At 48.0% G+C, this 25,000-nt stretch overlaps 1 protein-coding gene across 1 annotated transcript in view; it reads left to right on the top strand.

Annotated features, from left to right (window-relative positions):
- Positions 1-25,000, top strand: part of LOC127910876 (receptor-type tyrosine-protein phosphatase mu-like) — a 688,506-nt gene that overhangs the window by 289,766 nt on the left and 373,740 nt on the right. The window contains exon 8 of the mRNA XM_052475958.1: positions 6,855-7,035. Coding sequence (XP_052331918.1) covers positions 6,855-7,035 — 181 coding nt within the window. The remainder of the gene's footprint in view (positions 1-6,854; positions 7,036-25,000) is intronic.

Raw genomic sequence — 25,000 nt, 5'->3', positions numbered from 1 at the left:
AATAATAATAATAATAATAATAATATAATAATAATAATAATAATAATATAATAATAATAATAATATAATAATAATAATAATATAATAATAATAATAATAATAATAATAATAATATAATAATAATAATAATAATAATAATAATAATAATAATAATAATATAATAATAATAATAATAATAATATAATAATAATATAATAATAATAATAATAATAATATAATAATAATAATAATAATATAATAATAATAATAATAATATAATAATAATAATAATAATATAATAATATAATAATAATATAATAATAATAATAATAATAATAATAATAATAATAATAATAATAATATAATAATAATATAATAATAATAATAATAATATAATAATAATAATAATATAATAATAATAATAATAATAATAATAATAATAATAATAATAATAATAATAATATAATAATAATAATAATAATAATAATAATAATAATAATAATAATATAATAATGTGTTGTGTTGTGTTGTTGTGATGTGATGTTCCACAACAGTGTTTATAGCAATGTTTTCCAATCCTGGTCCTGGGGAACCATAAGGGACGCCATTTTGTTTTTGGTTTTTGCATGATTCCATTTATTAAATACTTGATGATGAGTGAATTAGTTAAATCAAAAGTGTATTATTGCCGTGGTGGTAATAAGTAGAACTGTGAACCTCTTTGTGACCCCGGCACCTGGATGCAGTAGCCCTGGTGTATATACGGTAACTAACACCTGGATTCAGTAGCCCTGGTGTATATACGGTAACTAACACCTGGATTCAGTAGCCCTGGTGTATATACGGTAACTAACACCTGGATTCAGTAGCCCTGGTGTATATACGGTAACTAACACCTGGATTCAGTAGCCCTGGTGTATATACGGTAACTAACACCTGGATTCAGTAGCCCTGGTGTATATACGGTAACTAACACCTGGATTCAGTAGCCCTGGTGTATATACGGTAACTAACACCTGGATTCAGTAGCCCTGGTGTATATACGGTAACTAACACCTGGATTCGGTAGCCCTGGTGTATATACGGTAACTAACACCTGGATTCAGTAGCCCTGGTGTATATACGGTAACTAACACCTGGATTCAGTAGCCCTGGTGTATATACGGTAACTAACACCTGGATTCAGTAGCCCTGGTGTATATACGGTAACTAACACCTGGATTCAGTAGCCCTGGTGTATATACGGTAACTAACACCTGGATTCAGTAGCCCTGGTGTATATACGGTAACTAACACCTGGATTCAGTAGCCCTGGTGTATATACGGTAACTAACACCTGGATTCAGTAGCCCTGGTGTATATACGGTAACTAACACCTGGATTCAGTAGCCCTGGTGTATATACGGTAACTAACACCTGGATTCAGTAGCCCTGGTGTATATACGGTAACTAACACCTGGATTCAGTAGCCCTGGTGTATATACGGTAACTAACACCTGGATTCAGTAGCCCTGGGGTATATACGGTAACTAACACCTGGATTCAGTAGCCCTGGTGTATATACGGTAACTAACACCTGGATTCAGTAGCCCTGGGGTATATACGGTAACTAACACCTGTATTCAGTAGCCCTGGTGTATATACGGTAACTAACACCTGGATTCAGTAGCCCTGGTGTATATACGGTAACTAACACCTGGATTCAGTAGCCCTGGTGTATATACGGTAACTAACACCTGGATTCAGTAGCCCTGGGGTATATACGGTAACTAACACCTGGATTCAGGAGCCCTGGTGTATATACGGTAACTAACACCTGGATTCAGTAGCCTTGGGGTATATACGGTAACTAACACCTGGATTCAGTAGCCCTGGTGTATATACGGTAACTAACACCTGGATTCAGTAGCCCTGGTGTATATACGGTAACTAACACCTGGATTCAGTAGCCTTGGGGTATATACGGTAACTAACACCTGGATTCAGTAGCCCTGGTGTATATACGGTAACTAACACCTGGATTCAGTAGCCCTGGTGTATATACGGTAACTAACACCTGGATTCAGTAGCCCTGGTGTATATACGGTAACTAACACCTGGATTCAGTAGCCCTGGTGTATATACGGTAACTAACACCTGGATTCAGTAGCCCTGGTGTATATACGGTAACTAACACCTGGATTCAGTAGCCCTGGTGTATATACGGTAACTAACACCTGGATTCAGTAGCCCTGGTGTATATACGGTAACTAACACCTGGATTCAGTAGCCCTGGTGTATATACGGTAACTAACACCTGGATTCAGTAGCCCTGGTGTATATACGGTAACTAACACCTGGATTCAGGATAGCCCTGGTGTATATACGGTAACTAACACCTGGATTCAGTAGCCCTGGTGTATATACGGTAACTAACACCTGGATTCAGTAGCCCTGGTGTATATACGGTAACTAACACCTGGATTCAGTAGCCCTGGTGTATATACGGTAACTAACACCTGGATTCAGTAGCCCTGGTGTATATACGGTAACTAACACCTGGATTCAGTAGCCCTGGTGTATATACGGTAACTAACACCTGGATTCAGTAGCCCTGGTGTATATACGGTAACTAACACCTGGATTCAGTAGCCCTGGTGTATATACGGTAACTAACACCTGGATTCAGTAGCCCTGGGGTATATACGGTAACTAACACCTGGATTCAGTAGCCCTGGTGTATATACGGTAACTAACACCTGGATTCAGTAGCCCTGGTGTATATACGGTAACTAACACCTGGATTCAGTAGCCCTGGTGTATATACGGTAACTAACACCTGGATTCAGTAGCCCTGGTGTATATACGGTAACTAACACCTGGATTCAGTAGCCCTGGTGTATATACGGTAACTAACACCTGGATTCAGTAGCCCTGGTGTATATACGGTAACTAACACCTGGATTCAGTAGCCCTGGTGTATATACGGTAACTAACACCTGGATTCAGTAGCCCTGGGGTATATACGGTAACTAACACCTGGATTCAGTAGCCCTGGTGTATATACGGTAACTAACACCTGGATTCAGTAGCCCTGGTGTATATACGGTAACTAACACCTGGATTCAGTAGCCCTGGTGTATATACGGTAACTAACACCTGGATTCAGTAGCCCTGGTGTATATACGGTAACTAACACCTGGATTCAGTAGCCCTGGTGTATATACGGTAACTAACACCTGGATTCAGTAGCCCTGGTGTATATACGGTAACTAACACCTGGATTCAGTAGCCCTGGTGTATATACGGTAACTAACACCTGGATTCAGTAGCCCTGGTGTATATACGGTAACTAACACCTGGATTCAGTAGCCCTGGTGTATATACGGTAACTAACACCTGGATTCAGTAGCCCTGGTGTATATACGGTAACTAACACCTGGATTCAGTAGCCCTGGTGTATATACGGTAACTAACACCTGGATTCAGTAGCCCTGGTGTATATACGGTAACTAACACCTGGATTCAGTAGCCCTGGTGTATATACGGTAACTAACACCTGGATTCAGTAGCCCTGGTGTATATACGGTAACTAACACCTGGATTCAGTAGCCCTGGTGTATATACGGTAACTAACACCTGGATTCAGTAGCCCTGGTGTATATACGGTAACTAACACCTGGATTCAGTAGCCCTGGTGTATATACGGTAACTAACACCTGGATTCAGTAGCCCTGGTGTATATACGGTAACTAACACCTGGATTCAGTAGCCCTGGTGTATATACGGTAACTAACACCTGGATTCAGTAGCCCTGGTGTATATACGGTAACTAACACCTGGATTCAGTAGCCCTGGTGTATATACGGTAACTAACACCTGGATTCAGTAGCCCTGGTGTATATACTAACACCTGGATTCAACCCTAACACCTGGATTCAGTAGCCCTGGTGTATATACGGTAACTAACACCTGGATTCAGTAGCCCTGGTGTATATACGGTAACTAACACCTGGATTCAGTAGCCCTGGTGTATATACGGTAACTAACACCTGGATTCAGTAGCCCTGGTGTATATACGGTAACTAACACCTGGATTCAGTAGCCCTGGTGTATATACGGTAACTAACACCTGGATTCAGTAGCCCTGGTGTATATACGGTAACTAACACCTGGATTCAGTAGCCCTGGTGTATATACGGTAACTAACACCTGGATTCAGTAGCCCTGGTGTATATACGGTAACTAACACCTGGATTCAGTAGCCCTGGTGTATATACGGTAACTAACACCTGGATTCAGTAGCCCTGGTGTATATACGGTAACTAACACCTGGATTCAGTAGCCCTGGTGTATATACGGTAACTAACACCTGGATTCAGTAGCCCTGGGGTATATACGGTAACTAACACCTGGATTCAGTAGCCCTGGATGTATGGTGTATATGGTAACTAACACCTGGATTCAGTAGCCCTGGTGTATATACGGTAACTAACACCTGGATTCAGTAGCCCTGGTGTATATACGGTAACTAACACCTGGATTCAGTAGCCCTGGTGTATATACGGAACTAACACCTGGATTCAGTAGCCCTGGTGTATATACGGTAACTAACACCTGGATTCAGTAGCCCTGGTGTATATACGGGATTCAGTAGCCTAACACCTAACACCTGGATTCAGTAGCCCTGGTGTATATACGGTAACTAACACCTGGATTCAGTAGCCCTGGTGTATATACGGTAACTAACACCTGGATTCGGTAGCCCTGGTGTATATACGGTAACTAACACCTGGATTCAGTAGCCCTGGTGTATATACGGTAACTAACACCTGGATTCAGTAGCCCTGGTGTATATACGGTAACTAACACCTGGATTCAGTAGCCCTGGTGTATATACGGTAACTAACACCTGGATTCAGTAGCCCTGGTGTATAACCCACCTGGATTCAGTAGCCCTGGTGTATATACGGTAACTAACACCTGGATTCAGTAGCCCTGGTGTATATACGGTAACTAACACCTGGATTCAGTAGCCCTGGTGTATATACGGTAACTAACACCTGGATTCAGTAGCCCTGGTGTATATACGGTAACTAACACCTGGATTCAGTAGCCCTGGGGTATATACGGTAACTAACACCTGGATTCAGTAGCCCTGGTGTATATACGGTAACTAACACCTGGATTCAGTAGCCCTGGGGTATATACGGTAACTAACACCTGGATTCAGTAGCCCTGGTGTATATACGGTAACTAACACCTGGATTCAGTAGCCCTGGTGTATATACGGTAACTAACACCTGGATTCAGTAGCCCTGGTGTATATACCTAACACCTGGATTCAGTAGCCCTGGTATATACGGTAACTAACACCTGGATTCAGTAGCCCTGGTGTAACGGTAACTAACACCTGGATTCAGTAGCCCTGGGTATATACGGTAACTAACACCTGGATTCAGTAGCCCTGGTGTATATACGGTAACTAACACCTGGATTCAGTAGCCCTGGTGTATATACGGTAACTAACACCTGGATTCAGTAGCCTTGGGGTATATACGGTAACTAACACCTGGATTCAGTAGCCCTGGTGTATATACGGTAACTAACACCTGGATTCAGTAGCCCTGGTGTATATACGGTAACTAACACCTGGATTCAGTAGCCCTGGTGTATATACGGTAACTAACACCTGGATTCAGTAGCCCTGGTGTATATACGGTAACCACCTGGATTCAGTAGCCCTGGTGTATATACAACTAACACCTGGATTCAGTAGCCCTGGTGTATATACGGTAACTAACACCTGGATTCAGTAGCCCTGGTGTATATACCTAACACCTGGATTCAGTAGCCCTGGTGTATATACGGTAACTAACACCTGGATTCAGTAGCCCTGATGTATATACGGTAACTAACACCTGGATTCAGTAGCCCTGGTGTATATACGGTAACTAACACCTGGATTCAGTAGCCCTGGTGTATATACGGTAACTAACACCTGGATTCAGTAGCCCTGGTGTATATACGGTAACTAACACCTGGATTCAGTAGCCCTGGTGTATATACGGTAACTAACACCTGGATTCAGTAGCCCTGGTGTATATACGGTAACTAACACCTGGATTCAGTAGCCCTGGTGTATATACGGTAACTAACACCTGGATTCAGTAGCCCTGGTGTATATACGGTAACTAACACCTGGATTCAGTAGCCCTGGTGTATATACGGTAACTAACACCTGGATTCAGTAGCCCTGGTGTATATACGGTAACTAACACCTGGATTCAGTAGCCCTGGTGTATATACGGTAACTAACACCTGGATTCAGTAGCCCTGGTGTATATACGGTAACTAACACCTGGATTCAGTAGCCCTGGTGTATATACGGTAACTAACACCTGGATTCAGTAGCCCTGGTGTATATACGGTAACTAACACCTGGATTCAGTAGCCCTGGTGTATATACGGTAACTAACACCTGGATTCAGTAGCCCTGGTGTATATACGGTAACTAACACCTGGATTCAGTAGCCCTGGTGTATATACGGTAACTAACACCTGGATTCAGTAGCCCTGGTGTATATACGGTAACTAACACCTGGATTCAGTAGCCCTGGTGTATATACGGTAACTAACACCTGGATTCAGTAGCCCTGGTGTATATACGGTAACTAACACCTGGATTCAGTAGCCCTGGTGTATATACGGTAACTAACACCTGGATTCAGTAGCCCTGGTGTATATACGGTAACTAACACCTGGATTCAGTAGCCCTGGTGTATATACGGTAACTAACACCTGGATTCAGTAGCCCTGGTGTATATACGGTAACTAACACCTGGATTCAGTAGCCCTGATGTATATAAGGTAACTAACTTCCAACCTTAACCCAGGTGGAGTACCGTACCGTGTCAGGGACCATGTACGACCTGCAGCCTGTGGACAAGACCACCCATAAGATAGGTCACCTGACACCAGACACAGACTATGAGATCAGTGTGCTGTTGACCAGGCCCCTGGATGGAGGGACTGGGGCCCCCGGGCCTCCTCTGAGGGCCAGGACCAAGTGTGCCGGTGAGTCCTGAACAAAGTTATATACTAAACACACACACACGTAACCTGTACTCCATACCCTGTAACCTGTACTCCATACCCCATAACCCATACTCCATACCCTGTAACCTGTACTCCATACCCTGTAACCTGTACTCCATACCCCATAACCCATACTCCATACCCTGTAACCTGTACTCCATACCCCATAACCCATACTCCATACCCCATAACCCATACTCCATACCCCATAACCCATACTCCATACCCCATAACCGGTAGGCCGTACCCCATTACCCGTACCCCATAACCGGTAGGCCGTACCACATTACCCGTACTCCATACCCCATAACCGGTAGGCCGTACCACATTACCCGTACTCCATACCCCATAACCCATACTCCATACCCCATAACCGGTAGGCCGTACCACATTACCCGTACTCCATACCCCATAACCCATACTCCATACCCCATAACCGGTAGGCCGTACCACATTACCCGTACGCTATAACCGGTATCTCGTACCACATTACCCGTAACCCATAACCGGTATCCCGTACCACATTACCCGTACTCCATACCCCGTAACCCGTACTCTGTAACCCGTACTCCATACCCTGTAACCCGTACTCCATACCCTGTAACCCGTACTCTGTAACCCGTACTCCATACCCTGTAATCCGTACTCCATACCCCGTAATCCGTACTCTGTAACCCGTACTCCATACCCCGTAACCCATACTCCATACCCTGTAACCCGTACACTGTAACCCGTACTCCATACCCTGTAACCCATACTCTGTAACCCGTACTCCATACCCTGTAACCCGTACTCTGTAACCCGTACTCCATACCCTGTAACCCGTACTCTGTAACCCGTACTCCATACCCTGTAACCCGTACTCCATACCCTGTAACCCGTACTCTGTAACCTCTACTCCATACCCTGTAACCCGTACTCTGTAACCCGTACTCCATACCCTGTAATCTGTACTCCATACCCCGTAACCCGTACTCTGTAACCCGTACTCCATACCCCGTAACCCATACTCCATACCCTGTAACCCGTACACTGTAACCCGTACTCCATACCCTGTAACCCGTACTCCATACCCTGTAACCCGTACTCCATACCCTGTAATCCGTACTCTGTAACCCGTACTCCATACCCTGTAACCCGTACTCCATACCCCGTAACCCGTACTCTGTAACCCGTAACCCGTACTCTGTAACCCGTACTCTCTAACCAGTACTCTGTAACCCGTACTCCATACCCCGTAACCCATACTCTGTAACCCGTACTCCATACCCCGTAACCCGTACTCTGTAACCCGTACTCTGTAACCCCGTAACCCGTACTCTGTAACCCGTACTCTGTAACCCGTACTTTGTAACCCGTAACCAATAACCCGTAACCTATAACCCGTAACCAATAACCCGTAACCAATAACCCATAACCTATAACCCGTAACCAATAACCCATAACCTATAACCTATAACCCATAACCAATAACCCGTAACCAATAACCCGTAACCAATAACCCGTAACCAATAACCCATAACCTATAACCTATAACCCATAACTAATTACACGTAACCAATAACCCGTAACCAATAACCCATAACCTATAACCAATAACCCATAACCTATAACCCATAATCCATAACCAATAACCCATAACCCATAACCAATAACCCATAATCCATAACCAATAACCCGTAACCAATAACCCATAATCCATAACCAATAACCCATAATCCATAACCAATAACCCGTAATCCATAACCAATAACCCATAACCAATAACCCATAATCCATAACCAATAACCCGTAACCAATAACCCATAATCCATAACCAATAACCCATAATCCATAACCAATAACCCATAACCAATAACCCATAATCCATAACCAATAACCCGTAACCAATAACCCATAATCCATAACCAATAACCCATAACCAATAACCCATAATCCATAACCAATTACCCGTAACCCGGAACCAATAACCCATAACCCATAACCTATAGCCCATAACCAATAACCCATAACTCATAACCCGTAACCAATTACTCGTAACCTATAACCTCACTCAAGGTCAGAACCAAGTATGATGTTGAGTCCTACCTTACACAGTTATTTAAATAGAGATGGTGGTACCGTTATGAATTGAGATCTATGCATGGTAACTTTCTCCTAACCAAAACAACACTGAACTTGTCAGGTTTTGAAGGAGGCGATCTCAATCATTTAATGAATCTTACTTTTAGCCAAGAGTTCTGTTTGTGTATTGTGTTGACGTTATGACGGCTGTCTATTGTCAATCAGAGTGTCTACTTCAACAGCAACAGAGAACATCTGGTGTTATGGGTACTAACATTGTCACTTTAACACAGGCATTAGCAGGGACGCCTTATATGTACACAAACAGTATGAAGACCCTTAATGATACAAATTGCCCTTCTCACAACATTAACCCTGCTAAATACTCCATGAATACCTTACTACAAGAACACAAGGTTGCCTCCCCAATGACACTCTATTCTCTACACAGAGACCTGGTCAAAAATAGTGCACTATATAGGGAATAGAGTGTCATTTGGGACACAGATCCAGCTCTACTTAGAGTAGGAAACAAACCCACAGCCTCAGCACTTTCTAATTCCATTTCCTGTCCAGAGAAGTGAAGTGCTGATGGAAATGAGATTTTCCTCCCTCCCGGCAGTGTGTCGTAACCAGGGCCGTAACCAAGTTCCTGACCCCCTTGGTGAAGGTCGTTTTCCTGCTTCTCATTTTGGGGCTGTGTGATAGGCTGATGGGGATGGATGGTCGCTACCTGGTTAGCCTTCATAGCGGGGCCTGGCGCTGTAGCTCTCGCTCTCTCTCTCTCTCGCTCTCACACAGACACACACACCTCCCTCCCTCCCCCTTGCCCCCTTCCCCCTCCCTCCATCCCACCACCTTCTCCCCCTCCACCCCCCCCTCCATCCCACCCCCCCATCCCACCACCCTCTCCCCCTCCCTCCCCCACCCCACCATCCTCTCTCCCTCCCTCCCACCTCCTTCTCCCCTCCATCCCACCACCCTCCCCTCTCCCCATCCATCCCTCTCCCCCTCCATCCCTCTCCCCTCCATTCCTCCACCCTCTCCCCTCCATCCTCACCCTCTCCCCCTCCATCCATCCCCTCTTCCCTCCATCCCTCTCCCCCTCCATTCCTCCACCCTCTCCCCCTCCATTCCTCCACCCTCTCCCCCTCCATACCTCCACCCTCTCCGCCTCCATACCTCTCCCCCTCCATTCCTCCACCCTCTCCCCCTCCATACCTACACCCTCTCCCCCTCCATACCTCCACCCTCTTCCCCTCCATACCTCTCCCCCTCCATACCTCCACCCTCTCCCCTCCATACCTCCACCCTCTCCCCCTCCATACCTCCACCCTCTCCCCTCCTTACCTCACCCTCTCCCCTCCATACCTCCACCCTCCATACCTCTCCCCCTCCATACCTCCACCCTCTCCCCTCCATCCCTCCACCCTCTCCCCTCCATACCTCCACCCTCTCCGCCTCCATACCTCCCCCCTCCATACCTCTCCCCCTCCATACCTCCACCCTCTCCGCCTCCATACCTCTCCCCCTCCATACCTCTCCCCCTCCATACCTCCACCCTCTCCTCCACCTACACCCTCTCCCCTCCATCCCTCCACCCTCTCCCCCTCCATCCCTCCATACCTCTCCCCCTCCATACCTCCACCCTCTCCCCCTCCATTCCTCCACCCTCTCCCCCTCCATTCCTCCACCCTCTCCGCCTCCATATCCCTCCATACCTCTCCCCCTCCATACCTCCACCCTCTCCGCCTCCATACCTCTCCCCCTCCATCCCTCCCCCTCCATACCTCCACCCTCTCATCCCTACCTACACCCTCTCCCCTCCATACCTCCACCCTCTCCCCCTCCATACCTCCCCCCCTCCATACCTCCACCCTCTCCCCCTCCCTTCCCCCACCCTCTCCCCCTCCATCCCTCCACCCTCTCCGCCTCCATCCCTCCACCCTCTCCCCCTCCATCCCTCCACCCTCTCCCCCCCATCCCTCCACCCTCTCCCCCTCTATCCCTCCACCCTCTCCCCCTCCATCCCTCCACCCTCTCCCCCTCCATTCCTCCACCCTCTTCCCCTCTCTCCATCCCCAGTCAAATGAGATTGATGTTTGAGGAAGCGCCTCTTGATCTTGTCTGGTTCTCTGCTGGTCATTCTCACACACACACACACACACACACACACACACACACACACACACACACACACACACACACACACACACACACACACACACACACACACACACACACACACACACACACACACACACACACACACACACACACACACACACACACACACACACTGACAGTCCGGCCTCACAGAGCACCTAATTGAACAGTTGAGGCTCAGAGGGCAGCTCTATACATCACTGTTCTTGTAGACGGAGACACACACACACACACACACTCTCACTCTCCCAGGGCAGCTCCATAGATCACTGTGGTAATAGACAGATCCATAGTCTCTCTCTGCACTGCGGCTGGAGAAGGTTTGAATGGAAACGTGTGGGACAGGACTGTGCTTTATAGCTGTGTGTGTGTGCATGCGTGTCTGTAATTTACAGCGCCGCGTCTGTCCGATGTTTGTTATTATTTATAGTCATTGCTACTCGGTCACATTATGAATTGAGTAATATTTCCATTGACAAATATACGCGTTAAATTATAATACAACGATGAATGGGAGGATGAATGGGAGGATGAATGGGAGGATGAATGGGAGGATGAATGGGAGGATGAATGGGAGGATGAATGGGAGGGATGAATGGGAGGATGAATGGGAGGATGAATGGGAGGGATGAATGGGAGGATGCCAGACAGTGAGATGTTTCCTCTACTGCAGCCCGTGGGCCAGACAATGAGATGTTTCCTCTACTGCAGCCCGTGGGCCAGACAGTGAGATGTTTCCTCTACTGCAGCCCGTGGGCCAGACAGTGAGATGTTTCCTCTACTGCAGCCGTGGGCCAGACAGTGAGATGTTTCCTCTACTGCAGCCCGTGGGCCAGACAGTGAGATGTTTCCTCTACTGCAGCCCGTGGGCCAGACAGTGAGATGTTTCCTCTACTGCAGCCCGTGGGCCAGACAGTGAGATGTTTCCTCTACTGCAGCCGTGGGCCAGACAGTGAGATGATTCCTCTACTGCAGCCCGTGGGCCAGACAGTGAGATGTTTCCTCTACTGCAGACGTGGGTCAGACAATGATATGTTTCAACTGCAGCCCATGGGCAACAATGAGATGTTTCCTCTACTGCAGCAGGGCCAGACAGTGAGATGTTTCCTCTACTGCAGCCCGTGGGCCAGACAGTGAGATGTTTCCTCTACTGCAGCCCGTGGGCCAGACAGTGAGATGTTTCCTCTACTGCAGCCGTGGGCCAGACAGTGAGATGATTCCTCTACTGCAGCCCGTGGGCCAGACAGTGAGATGTTTCCTCTACTGCAGACGTGGGCCAGACAATGATATGTTTCCTCTACTGCAGCCCATGGGCCAGACAATGAGATGTTTCCTTTACTGCAGCACGTGGGCCAGACAGTGAGATGTTTCCTCTACTGCAGACGTGGGCCAGACAATGAGATGTTTCCTCTACTGCAGCCGTGGGCCAGACAATGAGATGTTTCCTCTACTGCAGCCGTGGGCCAGACAGTGAGATGATTCCTCTACTGCAGCCCGTGGGCCAGACAGTGAGATGTTTCCTCTACTGCAGACGTGGGCCAGACAATGATATGTTTCCTCTACTGCAGCCCATGGGCCAGACAATGAGATGTTTCCTTTACTGCAGCACGTGGGCCAGACAGTGAGATGTTTCCTCTACTGCAGACGTGGGCCAGACAATGAGATGTTTCCTCTACTGCAGCCCGTGGGCCAGACAGTGAGATGTTTCCTCTACTGCAGCCGTGGGCCAGACAGTGAGATGATTCCTCTACTGCAGCCCGTGGGCCAGACAGTGAGATGTTTCCTCTACTGCAGTCCGTGGGCCAGACAGTGAGATGTTTCCTCTACTGCAGCCCGTGGGCCAGACAGTGAGATGTTTCCTCTACTGCAGCCCGTGGGCCAGACTGAGATGTTTCTCTACTGCCAGCCCGTGGGCCAGACAGTGAGATGTTTCCTCTACTGCAGCCCGTGGGCCAGAAGTGAGATGTTTCTCTAGTGCAGCCTACAGGGCCAGACAGTGAGATGTTTCCTCTATGCAGCCCGTGGGCCAGACAGTGAGATGTTTCCTCTACTGCAGCCCGTGGGCCAGACAGTGAGATGTTTCCTCTACTGCAGCCCGTGGGCCAGACAGTGAGATGTTTCCTCTACTGCAGCCCGTGGGCCAGACAATGAGATGTTTCCTTTACTGCAGCCCGTGGGCCAGACAGTGAGATGTTTCCTCTACTGCAGCCGTGTGCCAGACAGTGAGATGTTTCCTCTACTGCAGACGTGGGCCAGACAATGATATGTTTCCTCTACTGCAGCCCGTGGGCCAGACAGTGAGATGTTTCCTCTACTGCAGCCCGTGGGCCAGACAGTGAGATGTTTCCTCTACTGCAGCCCGTGGGCCAGACAGTGAGATGTTTCCTCTACTGCAGCCCGTGGGCCAGACAGTGAGATGTTTCCTCTACTGCAGACTCGATTTATAAAGGAATACTACCCTCGGAACTCGGAAACCATAGTATTGTGTTTTTCCCATTAGTCCACTGTTAATACAATCCCCACAACATGGTGCATGTCAGCAGCCAACTTTCCAAAAGCACTTTTTGGCAGTTTCCTTTCTCTTCGGCAACTGAGTTAAGAAGGACGCCTTCATCTTTGTATTGACTGGGTGTATTGATACACCACACACATTCTATAATAGTTTGTAAGCTTTCCAATGATATCAAACTCAACCGTTTATCTTTTCCAATGAGGAAAATATGGCTGTCCCATGGTAGTGAGGTCGAAACCTTGTCTTTAACCTTCCTATTGGAAAGTACAGGAGGAGCTTTAGGGCGCCCGAGTGGCGCAGCGGTCTAAGGCACTGCATCTCAGTGCCAGAGGCGTCACTACAGACCCTGGTTCGATTCCAGGCTGTATCACAGCGGTCTAAAGGCACTGCATCTCAGTGCCAGAGGCGTCACTACAGACCCTGGTTCGATTCCAGGCTGTATCACAGCGGTCTAAAGGCACTGCATCTCAGTGCCAGAGGCGTCACTACAGACCCTGGTTCGATTCCAGGCTGTATCACAGCGGTCTAAAGGCACTGCATCTCAGTGCCAGAGGCGTCACTACAGACCCTGGTTCGATTCCAGGCTGTATCATTCTAAAGGCACTGCATCTCAGTGCCAGAGGCGTCACTACAGACCCTGGTTCGATTCCAGGCTGTATCACAGCGGTCTAAAGGCACTGCATCTCAGTGCTAGAGGCGTCACTACAGACCCTGGTTCGATTCCAGGCTGTATCACAGCGGTCTAAAGGCACTGCATCTCAGTGCCAGAGGCGTCACTACAGACCCTGGTTCGATTCCAGGCTCTGTCACTGATTTAAAGGCACTGCATCTCAGTGCCAGAGGCGTCACTACAGACCCTGGTTCGATTCCAGGCTGTATCACAGCGGTCTAAAGGCACTGCATCTCAGTGCCAGAGGCGTCACTACAGACCCTGGTTCGATTCCAGGCTGTATCACAGCGGTCTAAAGGCACTGCATCTCAGTGCCAGAGGCGTCACTACAGACCCTGGTTCGATTCCAGGCTGTATCACAGCGGTCTAAAGGCACTGCATCTCAGTGCTAGAGGCGTCACTACAGACCCTGGTTCGATTCCAGGCTGTATCACTGCGGTCTAAAGGCACTGCATCTCAGTGCCAGAGGCGTCACTACAGACCCTGGTTCGATTCCAGGCTGTATCACAGCGGTCTAAAGGCACTGCATCTCAGTGCCAGAGGCGTCACTACAGACCCTGGTTCGATTCCAGGCTGTATCACAGCGGTCTAAAGGCACTGCATCTCAGTGCCAGAGGCGTCACTACAGACCCTGGTTCGATTCCAGGCTGTATCACAGCGGTCTAAAGGCACTGCATCTCAGTGCCAGAGGCGTCACTACAGACCCTGGTTCGATTCCAGGCTGTATCACAACCAGCCGTGATTGGCCCCAGCGTTGTCCGGGTTTGTGTTTGGTCGGGGTATTTCTTCATTGTAAAAAATATTTTTTTCTTAACTGACTTGCCTAGTTAAATAAATGCAATTTAAAATGGTGATTTAGTTAGCCCTGTACAACAGAACCAATAGGTCCATGTTCTACTGATTTAGTTAGCCCTGTACAACAGAACCAATGGGTCCATGTTCTACTGATTTAGTTAGCCCTGTACAACAGAACCAATGGGTCCATGTTCTACTGATTTAGTTAGCCCTGTACAACAGAACCAATAGGTCCATGTTCTACTGATTTAGTTAGCCCTGTACAACAGAACCAATGGGTCCATGTTCTACTGATTTAGTTAGCCCTGTACAACAGAACCAATGGGTCCATGTTCTACTGATTTAGTTAGCCCTGTACAACAGAACCAATAGGTCCATGTTCTACTGATTTAGTTAGCCCTGTACAACAGAACCAATGGGTCCATGTTCTACTGATTTAGTTAGCCCTGTACAACAGAACCAATGGGTCCATGTTCTACTGATTTAGTTAGCCCTGTACAACAGAACCAATGGGTCCATGTTCTACTGATTTAGTTAGCCCTGTACAACAGAACCAATGGGTCCATGTTCTACTGATTTAGTTAGCCCTGTACAACAGAACCAATGGGTCCATGTTCTACTGATTTAGTTAGCCCTGTACAACAGAACCAATGGGTCCATGTTCTACTGATTTAGTTAGCCCTGTACAACAGAACCAATAGGTCCATGTTCTACTGATTTAGTTAGCCCTGTACAACAGAACCAATGGGTCCAATGTTCTACTGATTTAGTTAGCCCTGTACAACAGAACCAATAGGTCCATGTTCTACTGATTTAGTTAGCCCTGTACAACAGAACCAATAGGTCCATGTTCTACTGATTTAGTTAGCCCTGTACAACAGAACCAATGGGTCCATGTTCTACTGATTTAGTTAGCCCTGTACAACAGAACCAATAGGTCCATGTTCTACTGATTTAGTTAGCCCTGTACAACAGAACCAATGGGTCCAATGTTCTACTGATTTAGTTAGCCCTGTACAACAGAACCAATGGGTCCATGTTCTACTGATTTAGTTAGCCCTGTACAACAGAACCAATAGGTCCATGTTCTACTGATTTAGTTAGCCCTGTACAACAGAACCAATGGGTCCATGTTCTACTGATTTAGTTAGCCCTGTACAACAGAACCAATGGGTCCATGTTCTACTGATTTAGTTAGCCCTGTACAACAGAACCAATGGGTCCATGTTCTACTGATTTAGTTAGCCCTGTACAACAGAACCAATGGGTCCAATGTTCTACTGATTTAGTTAGCCCTGTACAACAGAACCAATGGGTCCATGTTCTACTGATTTAGTTAGCCCTGTACAACAGAACCAATAGGTCCATGTTCTACTGATTTAGTTAGCCCTGTACAACAGAACCAATGGGTCCATGTTCTACTGATTTAGTTAGCCCTGTACAACAGAACCAATAGTTCCAATGTTATTGTTGTGTTATGAGTTGTCACGGAAGGCTTTACCCCGGGGTCCTATCGCTAAGTGCACTTACCTACTGGCCTCCCATCAGGTGGTGGGCAGGTATAGCAGGAGGTAATGCATTATGGGATTGACAGACGGGTTTACACAGGGAACGGTCTTCTCCATCCACTGTAGGGAAGAAAAAGAGTGTGAAACGTCCCTCCAGTTTATTCTTTTTTTAAATGTAACCTTTATTTAAGTAGGCAAGTCAGTTAAGAACCATTTCGTATTTACAATGACGGCCTACACCGGCCAAACCCGGACGAAGCTGGGGACAATTTTTCGCCGCCCTATGGGACTCCCAATCACGGCCGGTTGTGATACAACCTGGATTGGAACCCGGGTCTGTAGTGACTCCTCTAGCACTGAGATGCAGTGCCTTTAGACCGCTGTGATACAGCCTGGAATCGAACCAGGGTCTGTAGTGACTCCTCTGAACATGTGTTACAACGTTCTTTTTTCTGTCTTCTGGTAACTATGACTTTTAACCCGACTCACTCATCAACTGTCAAATCACACCAGTCCTGGTCTGTAAGAGGGGAAGGATTGGTTCTATTCTCTCCGAATCAGAGATGTGTATTGTGAACATGTTGAGAGATTGGTTCTCTTCTCTCAGAATCAGAGATGTGTCCTGTGAACATGGTGAGAGATTGGTTCTCTTCTCTCAGAATCAGAGATGTGTCCTGTGAACATGTTGAGAGATTGGTTCTCTTCTCTCAGAATCAGAGATGTGTCCTGTGAACATGGTGAGAGATTGGTTCTCTTCTCTCAGAATCAGCTTGGGCTGAGTTGTTAACTCTCGTTGAAGAACATGTAGAGGACACGAGTCGGGTACATGGTTGCTCGTGGTCTCGTGATAGATAGCCCTGCCTACGACATTATCAGTGTCAACTCTCGGCCCAAAAGGGAATTTAATCTTGGTTAAGGCGTTGTTCCTCCTGCGGTTCACACCCCGCTCGTGACACACACACAGACTCCAGTGAGTCTCTACCCTCCAATGACCCTCACTGACATCTGTTGACTGTATCTACACTGACACCCACCACCCATCTGTTGACTGTATCTACACTGACCCTCAACACCCATCTGTTGACTGCATCTACACTGACCCTCACCACCCATCTGTTGACTGTATCTACACTGACCCCCACCACCCATCTGTTGACTGTATCTACACTGACCCCCACCACCCATCTGTTGACTGTATCTACACTGACCCCACCACCCATCTGTTGACTGTATCTACACTGACCCTCACCACCCATCTGTTGACTGTATCTACACTGACCCCCACCACCCATCTGTTGACTGTATCTACACTGACCCTCACCACCCATCTGTTGACTGTATCTACACTGACCCTCACCACCCATCTGTTGACTGTATCTACACTGACCATCACCACCCATCTGTTGACTGTATCTACACTGACCCCACCACCCATCTGTTGACTGTATCTACACTGACCCCCACCACCCATCTGTTGACTGTATCTACACTGACCCTCAACACCCATATGTTGACTGTATCTACACTGACCATCACCACCCATCTGTTGACTGTATCTACACTGACCCTCAACACCCATATGTTGACTGTATCTACACTGACCATCACCACCCATCTGTTGACTGTATCTACACTGACCCCCACCACCCATCTGTTGACTGTATCTACACTGACCCCCACCACCCATCTGTTGACTGTATCTACACTGACCCTCACCACCCATCTGTTGACTGTATCTAAACTGACCCCCACCACCCATCTGTTGACTGTGTCTACACTGACCCTCACTGACATCTGTTGACTGTATCTACACTGACCCTCACCACCCATCTGTTGACTGTATCTACACTGACCCCCACCACCCATCTGTTGACTGTATCTACACTGACCCTCACCACCCATCTGTTGACTGTATCTACACTGACCCCCACCACCCATCTGTTGACTGTATCTACACTGACCCCCACCACCCATCTGTTGACTGTATCTACACTGACCCTCACCACCCATCTGTTGACTGTATCTACACTGACCCCCACCACCCATCTGTTGACTGTGTCTACACTGACCCTCACTGACATCTGTTGACTGTATCTACACTGACTCTCACCACCCATCTGTTGACTGTATCTACACTGACCCCCACCACCCATCTGTTGACTGTATCTACACTGACCCCCACCACCCATCTGTTGACTGTATCTACACTGACCCTCACCACCCATCTGTTGACTGTATCTACACTGACCCTCACCACCCATCTGTTTACTGTATCTACACTGACCCTCACTGACATCTGTTGACTGTATCTACACTGACCCTCACCACCCATCTGTTGACTGTATCTACACTGACATCTGTTGACTGTATCTACACTGACCCCCACCACCCATCTGTTGATTGTATCTACACTGACCCCCACCACCCATCTGTTGACTGTATCTACACTGACCCCCACCACCCATCTGTTGACTGTATCTACACTGACCCTCACCACCCATCTGTTGACTGTATCTACACTGACCCTCACCACCCATCTGTTGACTGTATCTACACTGACCCCACCACCCATTTGTTGACTGTATCTACACTGACCCCCACCACCCATCTGTTGACTGTATCTACACTGACCCTCACCACCCATCTGTTGACTGTATCTACACTGACCCTCACCGCCCATCGGTTGACTGTATCTACACTGACCCCCACCACCCATCTGTTGACTGTATCTACACTGACCCCCACCACCCATCTGTTGACTGTATCTACACTGACCCTCACCACCCATCTGTTGACTGTATCTACACTGACCCTCACCGCCCATCTGTTGACTGTATCTACACTGACCCTCACCGCCCATCTGTTGACTGTATCTACACTGACCCTCACCGCCCATCTGTTGACTGTATCTACACTGACCCCCACCACCCATCTGTTGACTGTATCTACACTGACCCCACCACCCATCTGTTGACTGTATCTACACTGACCCTCACCGCCCATCTGTTGACTGTATCTACACTGACCCCACCACCCATCTGTTGACTGTATCTACACTGAACCTCACCACCCATCTGTTGACTGTATCTACACTGACCCTCACCGCCCATCTGTTGACTGTATCTACACTGACCCTCACCACCCATCTGTTGACTGTATCTACACTGACATCTGTTGACTGTATCTACACTGACCTCACCACCCATCTGTTGACTGTATCTACACTGACCCCACCACCCATCTGTTGACTGTATCTACACTGACCCCCACCACCCATCTGTTGACTGTATCTACACTGACCCCCACCACCCATCTGTTGACTGTATCTACACTGACCCCCACCACCCATCTGTTGACTGTATCTACACTGACCCCCACCACCCATCTGTTGACTGTATCTACACTGACCCTCACCACCCATCTGTTGACTGTATCTACACTGACCCTCACTGACATCTGTTGACTGTATCTACACTGACCCCCACCACCCATCTGTTGACTGTATCTACACTGACCCTCACCACCCATCTGTTGACTGTATCTACACTGACCCTCACTGACATCTGTTGACTGTATCTACACTGACCCCCACCACCCATATGTTGACTGTATCTACACTGACCCCCACCACCCATCTGTTGACTGTATCTACACTGACCCCCACCACCCATCTGTTGACTGTATCTACACTGACCCCCACCACCCATCTGTTGACTGTATCTACACTGACCCCCACCACCCATCTGTTGACTGTATCTACACTGACCATCACCACCCATCTGTTGACTGTATCTACACTGACCCCCACCACCCATCTGTTGACTGTATCTACACTGACCCCACCACCCATCTGTTGACTGTATCTACACTGACCCTCACCACCCATCTGCTGACTGTATCTACACTGACCCCACCACCCATCTGTTGACTGTATCTACACTGACCCCACCACCCATCTGTTGACTGTATCTACACTGACCCTCACCACCCATCTGCTGACTGTATCTACACTGACCCCACCACCCATCTGTTGACTGTATCTACACTGACCCCACCACCCATATGTTGACTGTATCTACACTGACCCTCAGCACCCATCTGTTGACTGTATCTACACTGACCCCACCACCCATCTGTTGACTGTATCTACACTGACCCCCACCACCCATCTGTTGACTGTATCTACACTGACCCCACCACCCATCTGTTGACTGTATCTACACTGACCCCACCACCCATCTGTTGACTGTATCTACACTGACCCTCACCACCCATCTGTTGACTGTATCTACACTGACCCCCACCACCCATCTGTTGACTGTATCTACACTGACCCCCACCACCCATCTGTTGACTGTATCTACACTGACCCCCCACCACCCATCTGTTGACTGTATCTACACTGACCCCACCACCCATCTGTTGACTGTATCTACACTGACCCTCACCACCCATCTGTTGACTGTATCTACACTGACCCTCACCACCCATCTGTTGACTGTATCTACACTGACCCCCACCACCCATCTGTAGACTGTATCTACACTGACCCCACCACCCATCTGTTGACTGTATCTACACTGACCCCCACCACCCATCTGTTGACTGTATCTACACTGACCCCCACCACCCATCTGTTGACTGTATCTACACTGACCCTCACCACCCATCTGTAGACTGTATCTACACTGACCCCCACCACCCATCTGTTGACTGTATCTACACTGACCCTCACTGACATCTCTGTTGACTGTATCTACACTGACCCTCACCACCTATCTGTTGACTGTATCTACACTGACCCCCACCACCCATCTGTTGACTGTATCTACACTGACCCTCAACACCCATCTGTTGACTGTATCTACACTGACCCCCACCACCCATCTGTTGACTGTATCTACACTGACCCTCACCACCCATCTGTTGACTGTATCTACACTGACCCCACCACCCATCTGTTGACTGTATCTACACTGACCCTCACCACCCATCTGTTGACTGTATCTACACTGACCCCACCACCCATCTGTTGACTGTATCTAAACTGACCCCCACCACCCATCTGTTGACTGTATCTACACTGACCCCCACCACCCATCTGTTGACTGTATCTACACTGACCCCACCACCCATCTGTTGACTGTATCTACACTGACCCTCACCACCCATCTGTTGAATGTATCTACACTGACCCCCACCACCCATCTGTTGACTGTATCTACACTGACCCCCACCACCCATCTGTTGACTGTATCTACACTGACCCTCAGCACCCATCTGTTGACTGTATCCACATCACCACCCATCTGTTGACTGTATCTACACTGACCCCCACCACCCATCTGTTGACTGTATCTACACTGACCCCCACCACCCATCTGTTGACTGTATCTACACTGACCCTCACCACCCATCTGTTGACTGTATCTACACTGACCCTCACCACCCATCTGTTGACTGTATCCACACTGACCCTCACCACCCATCTGTTGACTGTATCTACACTGACCCTCACCACCCATCTGTTGACTGTATCTACACTGACCCTCACCACCCATCTGTTGACTGTATCTACACTGACCCCACCACCCATCTGTGACTGTATCTACACTGACCCCCACCACCCATCTGTTGACTGTATCTACACTGACCATCACCACCCATCTGTTGACTGTATCTACACTGACCCCACCACCCATCTGTTGACTGTATCTACACTGACCCCCACCACCCATCTGTTGACTGTATCTACACTGACCCTCACCACCCATCTGTTCACTGTATCTACACTGACCCTCACCACCCATCTGTTGACTGTATCTACACTGACCCTCACCACCCATCTGTTGACTGTATCTACACTGACCCTCACCACCCATCTGTTGACTGTATCTACACTGACCCTCACCACCCATCTGTTGACTGTATCTACACTGACCATCACCACCCATCTGTTGACTGTATCTACACTGACCCTCACTGTCATCTCTGTTGACTGTATCTACACTGACACCCACCACCCATCTGTTGACTGTATCTACACTGACCCCACCACCCATCTGTTGACTGTATCTACACTGACCCCCACCACCCATCTGTTGACTGTATCTACACTGACCCTCACTGACATCTCTGTTGACTGTATCTACACTGACCCTCACCACCCATCTGTTGACTGTATCTACACTGACCCTCACTGACATCTGTTGACTGTATCTACACTGACCCTCACCACCCATCTGTTGACTGTATCTACACTGACCCTCACCACCCATCTGTTGACTGTATCTACACTGACCCTCACCACCCATCTGTTGACTGTATCTACACTGACCCCCACCACCCATCTGTTGACTGTATCTACACTGACCCCCACCACCCATCTGTTGACTGTATCTACACTGACCCCCACCACCCATCTGTTGACTGTATCTACACTGACCCTCACCACCCATCTGTTGACTGTATCTACACTGACCCTCACCACCCATCTGTTGACTGTATCTACACTGACCCCCACCACCCATCTGTTGACTGTATCTACACTGACCCCCACCACCCATCTGTTGACTGTATCTACACTGACCCCCACCACCCATCTGTTGACTTTATCTACACTGACCCTCACCACCCATCTGTTGACTGTATCTACACTGACCCTCACTGTCATCTCTGTTGACTGTATCTACACTGACCCCCACCACCCATCTGTTGACTGTATCTACACTGACCCCCACCACCCATCTGTTGACTGTATCTACACTGACCCTCACCACCCATCTGTTGACTGTATCTACACTGACCCCCACCACCCATCTGTTGACTGTATCTACACTGACCCCCACCACCCATCTGTTGACTGTATCTACACTGACCCCCACCACCCATCTGTTGACTGTATCTACACTGACCCCCACCACCCATCTGTTGACTGTATCTACACTGACCCCACCACCCATCTGTTGACTGTATCTACACTGACCCTCACCACCCATCTGTTGACTGTATCTACACTGACCCCCACCACCCATCTGTTGACTGTATCTACACTGACCCCCACCACCCATCTGTTGACTGTATCTACACTGACCCCCACCACCCATCTGTTGACTGTATCTACACTGACCCTCACCACCCATCTGTTGACTTTATCTACACTGACCCTCACCACCCATCTGTTGACTGTATCTCTACTGACCCTCAGCACCCATCTGTTAACTGTATCGACACTGACCCCCACCACCCATCTGTTGACTGTATCTAAACTGACCTACATGACGTTCATTCGTTTCACCTTGCCAACCCCAAGCCTCCATCTCTATATCCTCTCCATCAGTCCTGGCCGACTACACCACATGGCAGTGTAGTCTCATCATGTATGGTTTCATATTTACCATTCTGGTTGGCTGTATGACGCTATTTAAAACAGGGGAAGGGGAGGCGCTAACCACAATGAGTGTAATGCTGATTCCAACCCTCCAGTATCATTTCAGTTCCTCCCGGAACCTCTGACTCAGAGAGAAGGAGCAGATAAACTGAGGGACCTCTGACTCAGAGAGAAGGAGCAGATAAACTGACGGACCTCTGCGCTCAACAACAACACTGAGTTTCAGTGCACTATACAGGAAATAGGGCCTCTGGTCGAACGCAGTGCACTATACAGGAAATAGGGCCTCTGGTCGAACGCAGTGCACTATACAGGAAATAGGGACTGGTCGAACGCAGTATACAGGAAATAGGGACTCTGGTCGAACGCAGTGCACTATACAGGAAATAGGGCCTCTGGTCGAACGCAGTATACAGGAAATAGGGACTCTGGTCGAACGCAGTGCACTATACAGGAAATAGGGCCTCTGGTCGAACGCACTATACAGGAAATAGGGACTCTGGTCGAACGCAGTATACAGGAAATAGGGACTCTGGTCGAACGCAGTATACAGGAAATAGGGACTCTGGTCGAACGCACTATACAGGAAATAGGGACTCTGGTCGAACGCACTATACAGGAAATTGGGCCTCTGGTCGAACGCACTATACAGGAAATAGGGACTCTGGTCGAACGCAGTATACAGGAAATAGGGCCTCTGGTCGAACGCACTATACAGGAAATAGGGACTCTGGTCGAACGCAGTATACAGGAAATAGGGCCTCTGGTCGAACGCACTATACAGGAAATAGGGACTCTGGTCGAACGCACTATACAGGAAATAGGGCCTCTGGTCGAAC

This window comes from Oncorhynchus keta, chromosome 23 (genome assembly GCF_023373465.1).
Source record: "Oncorhynchus keta strain PuntledgeMale-10-30-2019 chromosome 23, Oket_V2, whole genome shotgun sequence".
Taxonomy (NCBI): Eukaryota; Metazoa; Chordata; class Actinopteri; order Salmoniformes; family Salmonidae; genus Oncorhynchus; species Oncorhynchus keta.
The sequence above is the reverse complement of the archived record's forward strand: the minus strand, read 5'-3'. Positions and strand labels throughout refer to the sequence as shown.